At 34.8% G+C, this 16,991-nt stretch overlaps 1 protein-coding gene across 1 annotated transcript in view; it reads right to left on the bottom strand.

Annotated features, from left to right (window-relative positions):
* LOC125649943 (transmembrane protein 87A-like) overlaps positions 1-16,991 on the bottom strand; it is a 38,418-nt gene that overhangs the window by 17,482 nt on the left and 3,945 nt on the right. The window contains exons 2-8 of the mRNA XM_056164620.1: positions 13,199-13,259; positions 8,893-9,002; positions 7,407-7,532; positions 3,926-3,967; positions 3,675-3,776; positions 1,677-1,742; positions 192-285 (exon numbers count right to left, since the gene is read on the bottom strand). Coding sequence (XP_056020595.1) covers positions 192-285; positions 1,677-1,742; positions 3,675-3,776; positions 3,926-3,967; positions 7,407-7,532; positions 8,893-9,002; positions 13,199-13,259 — 601 coding nt within the window. The remainder of the gene's footprint in view (positions 1-191; positions 286-1,676; positions 1,743-3,674; positions 3,777-3,925; positions 3,968-7,406; positions 7,533-8,892; positions 9,003-13,198; positions 13,260-16,991) is intronic.

Raw genomic sequence — 16,991 nt, 5'->3', positions numbered from 1 at the left:
GATTCATCACCACATAGATCCCAGAAACACGACAGTTATTTCTTAGGCATATGGCAGCAAAAACAGTTACATATAGCTCTGAAAAGCATTGTTAAGATTTAATAAACAATTTTAAAAATCCCATTTCTGATATGCCAATGAAACTTGGGTAGAATTTTCATAGTTTCTATGTAACCTCCGTTTTATTTTACCTTCGGTTTGAAATTTTGAGCCTTCTGAATCAGTAATTTGCATAATAAAAACAAAGTAGCCATCTCTCCAAGTCTTCTGGAATGCTGGACGGTCCTAAAAAAGAAATATGTCAGTTGGTTCATGTCTATTTACAACCTCTTTCATCCAACTGTATAAGTTATGTTACCAAGGATATCAACATGTATTTTGAAATGAAACACAAGAATAAATCCTGTGTTTGAACATGGTTGTCCTATGAAAAATTAAGAAAATTAATGTCTTACTGCAACATGTGACATAACTATGATGAAATAACAAAAGGCTAAGATTTTCATTCAACCTCTACTGTGGCCCCAAAAGCCTAGGCTGACTAATGGGGGATAGCAATTGAGTTATTGTTCCCAATATAGTGGTGCTACATGTCCCGGTCCAAGTGATGATTTCCACAGGCACCTGAAGTGTGGATAGTTTGTATACCCGGTAGATCTTATGTACATAGCCCCCCTTCTAGAAGGAAATTATTTTTATACAGAACCAATAATTTATCTAAAATATGTTATTTCCCCACCAATCACCCTCATAAGTCGTTCTAAATAGTCAGTTTCTACCTTCTGTAAGCTTTTGAGATGACCACTTGTGAGATACTAATAGATGTACATATAATAGTATCTCACAAGTGGTCATTTCAAACCACGGAATGTGGTATCTGAATTGATCTGAATTCTGAATTGATGTTCGTGCATGTATCGTTATTTGGCAGTGTCATGTAGAAATCTGGGTCTGGTTTTTTCTTCTTTCTCAAGTCACGCTCAATTTTGCAAAGATAATGCTTGAATATAACCTGCAGTTTTAAATATCAAATTAGTTGTTGACAAGTTCTCTATTCTGACCTGAGATTCTTTTCTTCATTCATTTTTAAACTGAACTAAACTCATTAAACCTTATTTGTAGTTCTTCATGATAATTTCTTTTGCAAAGTCCGCTGTACTGATTGAAAATATAAGCAAAAAAATATATTGTTAAACCTCGCATCGAATGCAAAACAAGATGTTCTAGACTGGGACAAGTACTGCCACCTAGCAGGAAACAGGGGAACATAACTCACTACTATCTCCCATTGAACATCATTTGAGGATATTTCAAAGTTAAGTTTTCTGGATGAGTGCTTTGGGAGAGAAAGACTTAAATGCCTCTGCTCTATTTCTACCATTTCATGAATATCTTTCTTGGAAGAGAGCTTGAACATTCATTTGAACAAATTTATACCTCCTTTACTCGGGAATATTTTGTGTCAAATTGAAATTGACTCATTGGTTCTTGAGCAGAATATAGATGTGAAAAGTTTACTTAACAAAGACCACTGACAAAAGTTGATAAGAAAATCTCACCATAGCCTTCAGCTCAGATGAGTTACAAGTGAACATTGACAGATTTTTCAAATATTTTTAACAGCAATTCACGTAGGTGCCATACTTTCAACTCCTGGCTCATTATTCTGTGCTTACTTTCTGGCCAGGTTGTGGTTGTGGTGGTGGTGGTGCTGCTGTTGTGACCGTTGAACCATTTTTAGGCTGTAAGAGTAAACATACATCATATATATATATCTATATATATCTATATATATATATATTGCATACAAGTGAGAGTAACATTGGAAATTGGGGTACTTGTATTTTATCCCAATTGGAGTGTTTTATCCCAAACAGGATACCCAATCTAATATATGACATTTCTATCTATGGACATTCCACTGACAGTCAGGAATTGCACACATTAGTAATGCTTGGTGCACATAGCTTAGGTACACACTCACAGTTACTGGTTGACATTTTACATATAGTCAAGAACTGCAGGGATAAAAAATCATGTTCTATTCATTATATGATAGATGTAAGGGGGTCGTGACACAGATTATTTATGTTCTATTCATTATGTGATAGATGTAAGGGTGAGGGGGTCGTGACACAGATTATTTATGCTCTATTCATTATATGATAGATGTAAGGGTGAGGGGGTCGTGACACAGATTATTTATGTTCTATTCATTATGTGATAGATGTAAGGGTGAGGGGGTCGTGACATAGATTATTTATGTTCTATTCATTATATGATAGATGTAAGGGTGAGGGGGTCGTGACACAGATTATTTATGTTCTATTCATTATGTGATAGATGTAAGGGTGAGGGGGTCGTGACATAGATTATTTATGTTCTATTCATTATGTGATAGATGTAAGGGTGAGGGGGTCGTGACATAGATTATTTATGTTCTATTCATTATATGATAGATGTAAGGGTGAGGGGGTCGTGACACAGATTATTTATGTTCTATTCATTATATGATAGATGTAAGGGTGAGGGGGTCGTGACATAGATTATTTATGTTCTATTCATTATGTGATAGATGTAAGGGTGAGGGGGTCGTGACATAGATTATTTATGTTCTATTCATTATGTGATAGATGTAAGGGTGAGGGGGTCATGACATAGATTATTTATGTTCTATTCATTATATGATAGATGTAAGGGTGAGGGGATCATGAAACAGGTAGATTATTCTAACTAAACAGAGTAGTATTGTTACTTCAGTGCACATGAATTCTGATACACATGTGCAATACGCCAGTTTCGAGATAAGAGCTCTCCGGTGTAGGAGGTACATTTAGTAGAACTTTGAAGGCCTAAGTGGGACAGAGTGAACCTACTGTCAGTGAGGAAGACGATAAAATGTATCAAAAGCGGCTTCTCTTTAAATATGTAAATATTGGAAACACAAAATACTATTGAAAGAAATGTTTTACTAAAGCAGAAACATAAAAACAATGTCATATTTGAAAGTAATATTCAGGATATGATACCTACGACCAATAAAATTACGTGATATAATAAGAATTCCAATTATCTAATTACTCCCTGAATACTTATCACTTACTTAGTTTGTGTATCAGTTGAATTCGGGTGATGAAACAGTGTATGAGAGACTTAATGAGTACATTCACTTATGCAGTGATGAATATTCGTCCCACTCCTGCATGTAAACAAGTTTTTTCGCGCCTTACTATGTACGAGAGTTCTTCAAAGGGAAATAACTCGAGCGTATCTCGAAACCGGTGTATTGACTTCACCTTTTTTGCACCAGTATAAAATAGTGAATTCATGAAAAAATTATCTGTATTAAACCATTTTGACATAATTTTTGGTTTTGACAGTAACCTTTCAATGTGAAATAAAGAATTCAGGATTATGATTTCAAGAAATACCTTATTTCTACAAATTTATTGTACATGTGAATGAGACATTTTTCATATAAACAACCCTTTAATACATTTTGAAATGATATACATATGTATATCAAAATATTTTTTCCCATTTACCCGTTGTATTTATTTGAGGTGTAAAGATGTGAAAGAACATTGAAATATAATTTATATCACCTTTGTATGTATTGGAGGTGTATAGATGTGAAAGAACATTGACAACGATATATATAAATTTGTAATCACCTTTGCTGATACTGCCGTCCTTGTTAGGGGATTCCCGTCTAATAGGGATTCCCTTTTAGATTTGTCCCCTTTCTTGGCTTTCACTAGGTCTGTATTGTTTTGCTAAATGATGAGTGAACAATTTACAGTTACAACAGCATATAAATACTTTTTACAATGGATATATGTTTGGCAAATTTGAAAACTAATACTATACTAGGTACTAATATTCTCAGCACTTATTAGACTTTTAAGTACAGTGGAATACATACCGGTACAAGAACAGCATTTGTTTGTTCTTTAGTGACTTGAAACTATAATTAGAAGTTTGATTATTATTATAATTAATTACACAAGAAGCACATAGGCCACAATGCTCACCTGAGTCACCCTGGTCCTGGTGTTCTTAAGATAAACATTTTTTACCCTCTTCACTCCCATGGAAAATTTTGAACCCATATTATGACCCCATCCCAGCCCCTCTGATTCATAACTTAATCAAACTGGAATCCAAATAACATAGGAATGCTTCAATATCATTATCACTGACATGGCTTTGCTGTTCTGGAAAAGCAGAGGTTTTTCTTTCAAGATTTTTCTCCTATGTTTGTGTATCATATTAAATTCATTTCCTGATTCTTGTTCCACCCTAATCTCATGGTCCATAATTTAAAACAAAACACAATTTGGGAATGTTTGCATGTTAATATGATTTTCAAAAAAATTCCTGCATGTTTTTTCTCTAATTCCTCTTATCTATTTTTATGTAAAACTTTGAACCCTTCTTGATGTCCCCTTGGGGGAAATGATTTGAACAAACTTGAATCTGCACTACCAGAGGATGCTTGCATACTGATATGGCTAATCATGGCCTTGCTACTCTTGAGGAGAAGATTTTTAAAGTCTTTTTCATATATATTCCCATGTAAAACTTTGATCCCCTATTGTGGCCCCAGCCAAATTTTACAAATTTGAATCTGCACTATGTCAGGAAGCTTTCATGTAAATGTAAACTTTTCTGGCTCAGTGGTTCTTTAGAAAATGATTTTATAAGATTTTCCCTAGTACAGTGCTTCCCAAGGGTCTTCTGGTACTTACTGGACATTTGGTCCAGTAATAGTTGAGATATTACTGGATCAAATCACATTTTACCAGACCAAAATTTTATATGCAAATTAATCCCCTATTGTGGCCCCATCCTACCCTTGGGGGCCATAGTTTTGACAAACTTGAATTTACACGATATCAGGAAGCTTAAAATTTCATGTAAATTTGAACTTTCTGGCCAGTGGTTCTTGAGAAGAAGATTTTTAAAGATGATCCCTATATATTCCCATGTAAACCTTTGATCCCCTATTGTCGCCCTACCCTACCACCGGGAGCCACGACTTTAAGAAAATGTCAGGAAGCTTTTATGTAAATTTGAACTTTCTGGTCCAGAATGGCATCGGCGATGTACTTTATTAACCCAAGCATTTCACTTCAGATTCGTCAGTGGAGTAAACATTTCCATCTCGTGTTCAACAACAGTGTTATGAAATACGCGTTTTTTTTTAAACTCGAGCAATTCGTGTAACTCAAATTGTTCAATCAAACATGTCCATGTCGTTCAAGTACTTCTTGATCAGAGTATAGTTTAAATGCTTTATTTACATGTTATTTATTACCTAATTCAAACGCTTCAAAAACATCTGTAGTTTCACGGGATATTGCTCAATTGTATTATCACCCTCTCGGGGGAATTATTTGAAACACGTTTTCTGTTTGCAATGATTAAAGATCAGAATAAATTTTGGGATATGCTGCTAAAAATTGAAAATTTATCTAATCATGTATTTCATTGGGGAAAAAATTATCGGACACTTGGTCCGGCCAACAACTGATATTGATCGGACCAAAACAAAAATTACCGGACATTTGCCAATGTCCGACGGACCTTCGGAATCACTGCTAGTATATATTGTATGTAAAACTCTGATCCCCTATTGTGGCCCCCCCAACCTACCCCCAGAGGGCATGATTTTAACAATCATGAATTTGCACTATGTCAGGAAGCTTTCATGTAAATGTAAACTTTTCTGGCCCTGTGATTCTTCAGAAGAAGATTTTTATTGATTTTCCTTATATATATATTTGTATGTGAAACTTTGATCCCCTATTGTGGTCCTATCCTACCAATGAGGGCCATGATCTTAACAAACTTGAATCTGCACTATGTCAGGAAGCTTTCAAGTAAATTTGTACTTTCCTGGCCCAGTGGTTGCTGAGAAGAAGATTCTTAAAGATTTTTCCTATATGTTTGTATGTAAAACTTTGATCACCCTATTGTGGCCCGATCCTACTCCTGGGGTCATGATTTTAACAAACTTTAATCTGTACTATGTCAGGAAGCTTTCACGTAAATGTAAACTTTTCTGGCCCTGTGATTCTTCTTCAGAAGATTTTCCCTATATATTTGTATGTAAAACTTTGATCTTCTATTGTGGACCCACCAAACCCCTGGGGGTCATGATTTTAACAAACTTGAATTTGCACTATGTCAGGAAGATTTCATGTAAAATTGTACTTTCCTGGCCCAGTGGTTGCTGAGAAGAAGATTTTAAAAGAATTTTCCTATATGTTAAACTTTGATCCCCTATTGTGGCCCCACCTTACTCTTAACAAACTTGAATCTGCACTATGTCAGGAACTTCCATGTAATTTTCAGCTCTTCTGGCCCAGTGGTTCTTGAGAAGAAGATTTCTAAATGACTCCACCATATTTTTACATTTTTGTGATTATCTCCCCTTTGAAGAGGACATAGCCCTTCATCTAATCAAACTTGAAAGCCTTTCACCCAAGGATGTTTTTTGCCAAGTTTGGTTGAAATTGGCCTGGTGGTTCTGGAGAAGTCGAAAATGTGAAAAGTTTTAAGACAAACAGACGACGGGACAACAGGCCATCAGAAAAGCTCACTTAAGCTTTCAGCTCAGGTGAGCTAAAAAATGTACAGTCACATGTTTTTTGAGATACTACATTTGTAGTTATAGGATTTTTTTTTTAAATATTCGCACAAACTACAGTACAACATTTGATAAGAATCAGCAATTAGTTTTATGCAAACTGAACAAAACCAGATAAAATGAACCTAAGGGATACACATTAAGTGAAATTTTATCATAATTTAGCTTTAAAGTCAATTGTTGTGTCTAGTTTGATAAATAGTAGTCACGAACTGATACAGCAAGAGGAGGACTATAGGCCATACAAAGATGTAAACAAGAGGTCCAGGGACTATAACACTAAGATGTAAACAAGAGGTCCAGGGGCTATAATACTTAAGAGGTCAAAAAGTGTGGTTTATTTTCTTTAGTTTACAGTGAGATTCTTCAAACAAAAATATGCACTGATATAGCCTGTCACAAAATATTTCTTTATTTTATCTACATGTACCTTAAACCAGTCTTGAGAATTTTTCAGATAGGTGTTGAATAGCTTAAAATATAATATGAATTAAGCACCTGCCCAAAGCTAAAACTGCGTCAATGACAAAGCTTGTATCATATTTGACATGGTTAGACACAACCATGTTATTTACCTTCAATCAAGTAATAAATGCTTAAGTAATAAATTTCATTCTTGAAAGTACATGAGGGCATGAACTGCAGCGCTTTATGCTGGCATACTTTTCATGAAGCACTTAAGTATGCCAGCATTGCAGTTCATGCCTTCATGTATTCTCAATAACATGTACTATTTCACTTCAGTACTTACTGGCAGCCAAAAGAAACTGCTCTCACAATCCTGTATGGTATAATTTTTCATATATTCTGCATTTGCATATGGTTTGTCTGGGAATTGCTGTATGCTTGGAGAATTTAAATAAGCCTCTTGTCTTCCCTGAAACAAAATTATACAGTCACACATGAGCAATGTATGATATCACAAACAGTTGACCCTATAAATGACAGTACTTTTTCCAAATTATATATAAGATAAGATGAAATAAGAAAAGATAATTTCATTTCAGTTTAGCATGGTAAGAACAAAGAAACTCGGCTTTTGACCGACCATAAAAGATAAAATCAATATATGCACCATGGGGTGCATGAGCCGAGTTGCATGGGATACATTGTAAAGTCAGGAATGATGTGGCATAGTTATAATTGTGAATATTCGGATTTAAACTTTTAGAGTTATCATGCAGATCCAGATATTTCTAAAATTTTCAATCTTTTTTCAGGACTGTGACCTTGACCTTTTTTTCTCCAAAATCAAATAGGGGGTCTTCCTAACCTGCTATCCAACATTATAACCAAGTTTCATTTGATTCAGTTTTAAACTTTTCGAGTTACTGTCCAGAAACCATATTTGTCTGAAGTTTTCAATCTATTTTCGGTCACCTTGACCTTTGTTCTCCAAATTTAATAGGGGCCTTGCTTTGCTGTTATCCAACAATATATCCAAGTTTCATTTGATTCAAATTAAAAATTTTCAAGTTATCCTCCCGAAACCAAATTTTTTTGGAATTTTAAATCTATTTTCAGTCACTGTCACCTTCACCTTTGACCTATTTTCTCCAAAATCATTAAGGGTCTTCCTTACCTGGTACATAACAATATCTTTAAGTATCATTTGATTTAGATTTAAACTTTCGGAGTTATCATCCGGAAACCCAATTTTTCTGAAATTTTCATTCTATTTTCGGTCACTGTGACCTTGACCTTTGACCATTTTTCTCCAAAATTAATGGGGGTCTTCCTTACCTGGTACCCAACAATATTTCAAAGTTTCATTTGATTAGATTGTAAACATGGCCCTTCATTTGAACAAACTTGAAAGCCCTTCACCCAAGGATGCTTTGTGGCAAGTTTGATTGAAATTGGTCCAGCGGTTCTTGAGAAGAAGTCGTAAATGTGAAAAGTTTACACCTTTGGCTCAGGTGAGCTAAAAAGTATGCTTCAATTATTTTCATTGACTATTTTTGATTGGTCAGTCACCTCTACATTGAACCCAATCAATATTACCCGAGTTCAAAAGATCAGAGAAGCGGATTTGTAACCTTTGACTAGCAAAGATGAAAACGGTGTTTAGTTTCTAAATGGAAAATATACCATTTCATCTTTTTAACTAAACATGCACAACCTAGAGGGATGGTTTATCTTTAATGTATCAGACTACTTGAAGATGTCAAAAAGGAAATTCAAACTTTTATATATGAAGAAAAGGAAAAGTACAACAAATAAATCAATAACATTACCCCATCATCTTCCACTTCATTAAATTCCTCTGCACATGGGGAATAACGCAATACCCATTCAATTTTCAGTGAATTCTTGCATTTAGTCTTTGCATTCTCTTTACAAATGACTTCACCATAAAAAAAGAGAAATATGCTAATTGTAAGTACCAAAATACTCATCCATAAGGTGGTTTGCTTTAAAATCAGTTGCATTTTTTAACAAGAGGCCCATGGGCCACATCTCTCACCTGAGTCACCTTGGCCCATATATAAAGATTTTACCTATATATTCACATGTAAAACTTTGATTCCTATTGTGACCCCAACCTACTCCCGGGGGCCATGATTTTTACAAAATTGAATCTGGACTATGTCAGGAAGCTTTCATGTGAATGTAAATTTTTCTGGCCCAGTGATTTTTCATAAGATTTTTAATGATTTTCCCTATATATTCGTATGTAAAAATTTATCCCCTATTGTTGCCTATATATTTGTATGTAAAACTTTGATCCCCCTTGTGGCCTCTCCTACCCCCGGAGGCCATGATTTGAACAAACTTTAATCTGCACTATGTTAGGAAGCTTTCATGTAAATTTCCACTTTCCTGGCCCAGTAGTTTTTGAGAAGAAGATTTTAAAAGATTTTCCTATATATTTGTATGTAAAACTTTGATCCCCTATTGTGGCCCCATCCTACCCCCGGGGGCCATGATTTTAACAAACTTAAGTCTGCACTAAGTCAGAAAGCTTTCATGTAAATATCAGCTTTTCTGGCTCAGTGGTTCTTGAGAAGAAGATTTTTAAAGATTTTTTCTATATATTTGTAAGAAAAAATTTGATCCCCTATTATGGCCCCATCCAACCCCCGGGAGCCATGATTTGAACAAACTTGAATCGGCAATATGTTAGGAACTTTTCATGTAAATTTCCACTTTCCTGGCCCAGTAGTGTTTTTGAGAAGAAGATTTTTAAAGATTTTCCCTATATATTTGTATGCAAAACTTTGATCCCCCCTTGTGGCCCCATCCTACCCCTTGGGGCCATGATTTTAAACTTAAGTCTGCACTATGTCAGAAAGGCTTTTATGTAAATATCAGCTTTTCTGGCTCAGTGATTCTTGAGAAGAAGATTTTTTAAAGATTTTCCCTTTTTATTTGTATGTAAAACTTTGATCCCCTATTGTGGCCCCATCATATCCCCGGGGGCCATAATTTTGACAAACTTGAATCTGCATTATGTCAGGAAGCTTTCATGTAAATCTCAGCTTTTTTGGCTCAGTGGTTCTTGAGAAGAAGATTAATTTTAAAGATTTTTCCTATATATTTATATGTAAAACTTTGATCCCCTATTGTGGCCCCATCCAACCCCCGGGGCCATGATTTTATTAAACTTGAATCTGCACTATGTCAGGAAGCTTTCATGTAAATCTCAGCCTTTCTGGCTCAGTGGTTCTTGAGATGAAGATTTTTAAATGACCCCACCCTATTTTTGTGATTATCTCCCCCTTTGAAAGGAACATGGCCCTTCATTTGAACAAACTTGAAAGCCCTTCACCAAAGGATGCTTTTGGCCAAATCTGGTTGAAATTGGCTCAGTGGTTCTGGAAAAGAAGTTGAAAATGTAAAAAGTTTACAGACGGACAGACAACGGACAACAGGTGATCAGAAAAGCTCACTTGGAGCTAAAAAACAAAACTTTAACTGTTTACTTATAGGAGAGTATATGGTACATTAATACAAATATACTATATATAACTGGCACCTCCATATGGGTGAAAGATTCTCGAGCAGGACGTTAAACAAACAATATACAATCAATCAATCATAATGGAAAAGATTCAATAATGTTGTGATAATAGATAATTATCTGGAGGTATTGGTGCACTGTGAGATATATAGTCATTTAAGTTCATTCCAAAGGGCATTTATATTAATGATTGGTCTAATAAACATTCATTTATATATAGCTACAGTACTTCCTGCATGGTGTACTTGGTAAATCAAACTCTTAAATCTATTTATCAATGCATCAAGTGAACACGTATAACTATCTATCTCTGCATCTCTATTCTAAGGCTTCATAATATTTTTATCTAGACCTATATTAAAAGTTTCCTTGTTTTCCCGTTTAAACAGACCAAGAAATCTCTAAATTTTTTATTGCTATTTCTCACAGTACATTTTTCATTATTTAAAGGAACAAAACTGTTTGTAGAACTGTTTTCTTGTTGACTGATATCTTTGGCCTAGTGTAACTCTATTCAAAGATTTGGTTAGACTGACTTACTCAATGAATGTCGCTATTTATTTTTTTTTTTACATTTTTACCCCCCCCCCCAAATAAACTAATTTTCCTACCCATGCATAGGTCAAAATGGTGTGTTGACAAAGGGGAGACAATCAAAATTTAATTCAGGCATACTAATTCACATCATACTAACTGGTGTCAAATATGAGCAAGAGTACCAAAAATGGTAGATAATATGCCTGTCATGAGTTTTTGTGGGGCATTTTTCTAAAGCCATAAGTTACAGAACTTTACTGAAGGTAGTATCAGCCATCACCATGCTGAGACATACTTTTGCATCATATGAATAAGAGGTCCTAGCTTAAAAACTGTGACAGGAGGTAAACAGACAATCCAAGAGCTCTACAGGGAATATTCTCCCAAATTTGACTAAGTTCAAACAACCAGTAATTCTTTTCAAACATCAATGAAAATTAAGAGAATTGTTGGAAATCAAAATCCTTGCAATACACACAAGTTTCAGCTTGACATATGACAGAACAATGAAACTAGAAACAGCAAACCCAATACAGACAAACGGCATAAAAAAGGTTTCTAGCTTCTAGTAGTGACCTCGAATTACATTTATTGAAACAAGAGGCCCACAGGCCTTATCATGCACCTGAATACTAGTGAAAAAGTATCACTACTTCCATGGGCTATGAAATCTAGAAACAATTTCCTGTTCTGAATATCCAAGCTAAATTCTAGTGTTCAGCAACAGTATAAACAAGATGTGTTCTTAAAACTTCACTGCCCTCAAAAGTGCATACACTGATGAAAGGTTTTAAATAATAGGTGTATTTACATTAAAACATCAAAAGATATGACTAATCCTAAAGTCATAACCCTGGGTTATGAAAATCACCATTTTTTTGTACATCCTTTTCCTGCTATTCTTAAGTATGCATTTAAATTTTATACAGTATCAGCAAACTTACACATACATACTATATACTAAGTCTGTCCCCACCCTGGGGTCAGAACCCTTACTCTAGAGAAAATCAAATTTACAATGTTGGTAAAAGACAATCTGCTCTATCCATTTAGCACTATATAACAAGTTTGGCCCCACCCTGGATTCAGAACCCCTACCCCAGGGATCATGAAATTTACAATTTTGGTAGAAGCCTTCCTGCTCTACATCACTATATGCATTTAGTTTTTCTTACATGTGTGTGGTTCTTGAGAAGAGGATTTTTAAAAATTGGTCAATTTTGGGCAATTTTTGCCCAGCCCCTAAGGCCTCAGGGGTGCAGGAATCCTGAAATTTACAATTTATGTTCCCCTTGTTCAAAATATGTTTCATACCAAATTTGAAAAGAATTGGAATGATAGTTATCAAGAAGTTAAAAATGTATATTGTTCACACATTTAATAACTGACCATTTTGGCCCCACCCCGATACCAAAACCCCTACCCCTGGGATCATCAAATTTACAATTTTGGTAAAGGACTACCTGTTCTAAATATCTATTTACTTTTAAGTTAGTATCAATAGCACTTAAGAAGATGCTATTTAAGTGTTTTACACATCAACACTATATACCAAGTTTGGCCCCGCCCTGGGGTCAGAACCCCTACCCTGGAGATCATGAAATTTACAGTTTTGATAGAAGCCTTCCTGCTCTACATCACCATGCATTTAGTTTTTCTTACATGTGTGTGGTTCTTGAGAAGAAGATTTTTGAAAATTGGTCAATTTTGGGCAGTTTTTGCCCCGCCCCTAGGGCCTCAAGGGTGCTGGAGTCCTGAAATTTACAATTTATGTCCCCCTTGTTCTAATGATGCCTCAAATCAAATTTGAAAAGAATTTGACTGGTAGTTATTAAGAAGAAGTTAAAAATGTTCAATTGTTAACGCATGATGACGGACGACAACCAATTGCAATAGGTCACCTGAGTGACCTAAAAAAATATAGAAGTAGCCATATATAACAGCACAATTACCCACAATACTATTGTCCATTATATCAAAGTATAGGAATGAAAAGACATCAATCAGATAAAATTTGTAATAAAACTTCCCTTCATTCTTACCTTTAACAGCTATGTTGGTGCCCTTATACATACTTTTATGAAATGCGTTGATGGAACGGTCCTACAAAAAATTGTGTGGTTGAAACTTTGTAATTTAGTCTAGACAGGTTTTGTCCAACCCCATCATAATAGCATCTCCCTAAACTCAATGCGAGCATTTTCAAAAGAGATAGTGGTGATTTTAAGAATAGAAGTTCTGTGTGGGTTACTGTAGGAAACAAGACCATAGAATGCAGACCTTAACCAACCTGCATCCCATAATCATACACAGACAGCAGACACCTACTAATTATCTACCAAATTTTGCAATGATATTAAGGAAGAATAAACATTTTAACATATTTTTCATTTGGAAATACACCAGTCTCTCACTAGCCCTATGAATGAGGCTATTAAATTGATCTGGGCTAGTAAAAACTGTCTCAAAAGTAGCCCAACAAAGGTAAAATTATGATATGTAATAAACCATTCTGAATAGAAATTATTATATTGAAAAAAATTTCGTACACTAGAATTAACTTTTCCCTTGTTTACCATGTCAATATGATGCTTAAACATAGATGATAAAAAGTGTTTTACGAGTGTAAATATATGCTTGAACAAAAAATGTCTTAAAGGTTTTGAAGGCAACCGTAGCATAGTAAAAAAAAACAAGAGGCCCAAGGGCCTAGAATCGCTCTTCTGATACATTGTAGAACAGGCAAAAATTCTCACTAACCAAGATTCATCAATTAACAAGGTTTTATCAGATATAAACGTCAAATTCCAAAAGTAGGTCACAGTGACCTACTTTTTGGTCGACACACTCTGAAGACTCAAGACCCATCAACTGACAAAGTTTGATGATTGTAAGTCAAATAGTATCTGAAATATTCAAATATAGCCGTCAAAATCCAAAAAATAGGTCACGGTGACCTACTTTTTAGTCAACACACTCTGAAGACTCAACATGCACCAACTGACAAAGTTTGATAATTGTAAGTCAAATAGTATCTGAAATATTAAAATATAGCTGTCAAATTCCAAAAGTAGGTCACGATGACCTACTTTTTGGTCAACAAACTATGAAGACTCAAGATGCATCAACTGACAAAGTTTGATGATCCTAGCTTTCATAGTGTCCAAAATATGCATCTAAAATTGAAAATGTGAAATTTGAATGTCTGCAAAATTCAAAAAGTAGGTCACTGTGACCTACCTTTTTTTTTTTTTATAAATATGCTTTGAGGCCTCTAGACGCATCAACTTACAAGGTTTGATGATTTTAAACCTCTCGGTATCTGAAATAACAACCTAAAATGTATTCATAAATGATAAGCCATAAAATTCAGAGAGTAGGTATGGTGACATACTTTTCACATGACGCACTTCAAGGTCCCACGATCCATCAACTGACAACTTTTGATGATCATAGGCTCAAAAGTGTCCAAAATATGCATCAAAATCCATTTAATAATAATTACCTGCGAAATTCAAAAAGTAGGTCACCATGACCTACTTTTGAGACAACATGATATTAGGTCCTAAGATGCATCAACTGACAAAATTTGATGATCCTAGTCCTTATACTAAGCAAAATATCAAAGTTTTAACAAAACAAAATTTAAGGTCAACTTTGAAGTGACCTTGAGACCACACCCTTAGCCCCAGGATGATGCCTTGAACAATTTTTTATCTACAACCTATCCTCATCTTTATTTTATGCATAAGTTTGGTGATAATTTGCCCAATGGTTCTTAAGAAGACAATTTTTTAGCAACCACTACTTTTGTTTGCATTTTCCCAATTATCTCCCCTTGTTAAAGGGTCACAACGCTAGTTTTAGTACAAATGAAAGCCCTTGAGCCAAGGATACCCTGTGACAAATTTGACAAAAATTGGCCAAGGGGTTCTGGAGATATAGCCCTTTTCCCAAAAAGTTGACGCACACCTCACATATGGCCATATGATTAGCTCTTTGAGCCTTCGGCTCAGAAGAGCTAAAAAAACCAGGGAAGAAAATATGGAAAAAAACCCACAAACTTAGCAACAGAAATATGAGAAGAGGAAAACACTCACTGAACACGAAATTGAATTTGTAATGGAATACAATGAATGCAGCATTAATTTTGAAATTTTATCTATTTTTGGGGCTAGCAAATCGTGTAGCTCTACTAACAAGTGGCTCAGAAAAGTTTTTGTGAAGACAACATACATCAAGATCAGAAATATAATCTGTATCCCTTTAATATTCTTCAGTGTCTGGTTAGCTCATTAAAATATGGATTTCAGTTGGCAATGTGTAAACCATGTGTTTGAGGCAAAAGTTTATCCTATATGGAGTATTATAATTGCTTAATAAGACCTGTACATTTATCTTTGTGTGTATAATAACAGAGTGTGGTTCTTAACCTAATGATCTACATGTACTGGTAGGTATCCTCTAATAGTAGAGTATGATGACAAAAATGAGAAGATATAATGAGCTCGTAAAGCTCACAAATCTGAATAGCTACCAATTATGTCAAAAGTAGGAGTTGCACACCATTGGTGTCAGCTGTACAGTCACAGAGTAATTTATTGTAATATGTTTACGATGTTACCATTGAGACGAGCGAAGATCCATTACATCTTACAATACGACTTTAGGCGATTCATTTAACACGGGAAATATTACGCAGTTGATGTAAACAGTGCATTGTGACGCCATCATTAACTGCGATTGTTTTTCTTTCAAATCAAGCAATTATCCACAACAAAACGTACGAAGGTATGAGAAAGCTTGTTTGGAATTTTAAATCATTTGTGGTACTTTCTAAACTATTTATTTCATTTATCTACGGGAATGTCAATGAAGTATACCGCAGTGACGGCGACATTTTTCTGGAAGCATTATGGGTAGTCCCCATCATTTTTCAGCTGATGAAGAGCAAATCATGTGACTCAATTGCGTAATGATTGGAGCGAGCTCTTCGCGTCACTTCGTATAAGTCCTCAAAAACTCACTTAAAAACCAGCTTTAGGCCCTTATATTCAGTTATTTCTCATAACCAAACCTTATAATAAATGTGACTCATACTCATACACAAACTTTGATGACTGAATGAAGGCATTGCAGCATAATGAGAGATCCACTATATCTTTTTTCATCTGCCAACTGGTCATTTCACTTTTAAAAGTTTCTGTAATTGAGAGGTTAAGTCCCTGCTGAGAAAACCTTAGTCTTCTGCTTGCAAATTTCTGATGTATACCTATTTGAATCACTGATTGTGATGTCTACTTAAATTTTGAACTATTGTTTACGGGATGATCAAATAGCCGCATTGTGTATGTTTCACATCACTCTCCAGTTCCAATCCTGCTAATCAGAGAACTCTAAAGAACCCCAATTAACCTTGGTGATTTTTAATATACAAATGTGTAGACTATTTGACTACATTAATTAATTTATTATTGACGATAGTGCAAATAATAATCAAACTAACAAATTCCATCCATCTATAACCTGTTGTATTCAATTTAAAAAATATGCTCTCCATTTGCAGCACTCTTTAATTCCTGTAATCTTCTGTATTTGTATAAATATATATAATTGTGATTTGCCAAACATTGCAATTTGTCAAGAAATAAATTTTGATATGTCCAAAATAAAAAAAAATTGATGAATAATTCTGGTAGATATAAATGATCATGGATGTTTCATTTCTTTTTATCAATTAGATCAGGATTGAGATAACAGAAATTAATGAGCAGAGAAGGCGAGAGTATTTTCCTTCAATGAGACTCGAGATTGTTTTTATTAAAAACAAATGCC

Source organism: Ostrea edulis, chromosome 5 (genome assembly GCF_947568905.1).
Source record: "Ostrea edulis chromosome 5, xbOstEdul1.1, whole genome shotgun sequence".
Classification (NCBI taxonomy): domain Eukaryota; kingdom Metazoa; phylum Mollusca; class Bivalvia; order Ostreida; family Ostreidae; genus Ostrea; species Ostrea edulis.
This window is presented reverse-complemented; position numbering and strand designations above follow the sequence as displayed.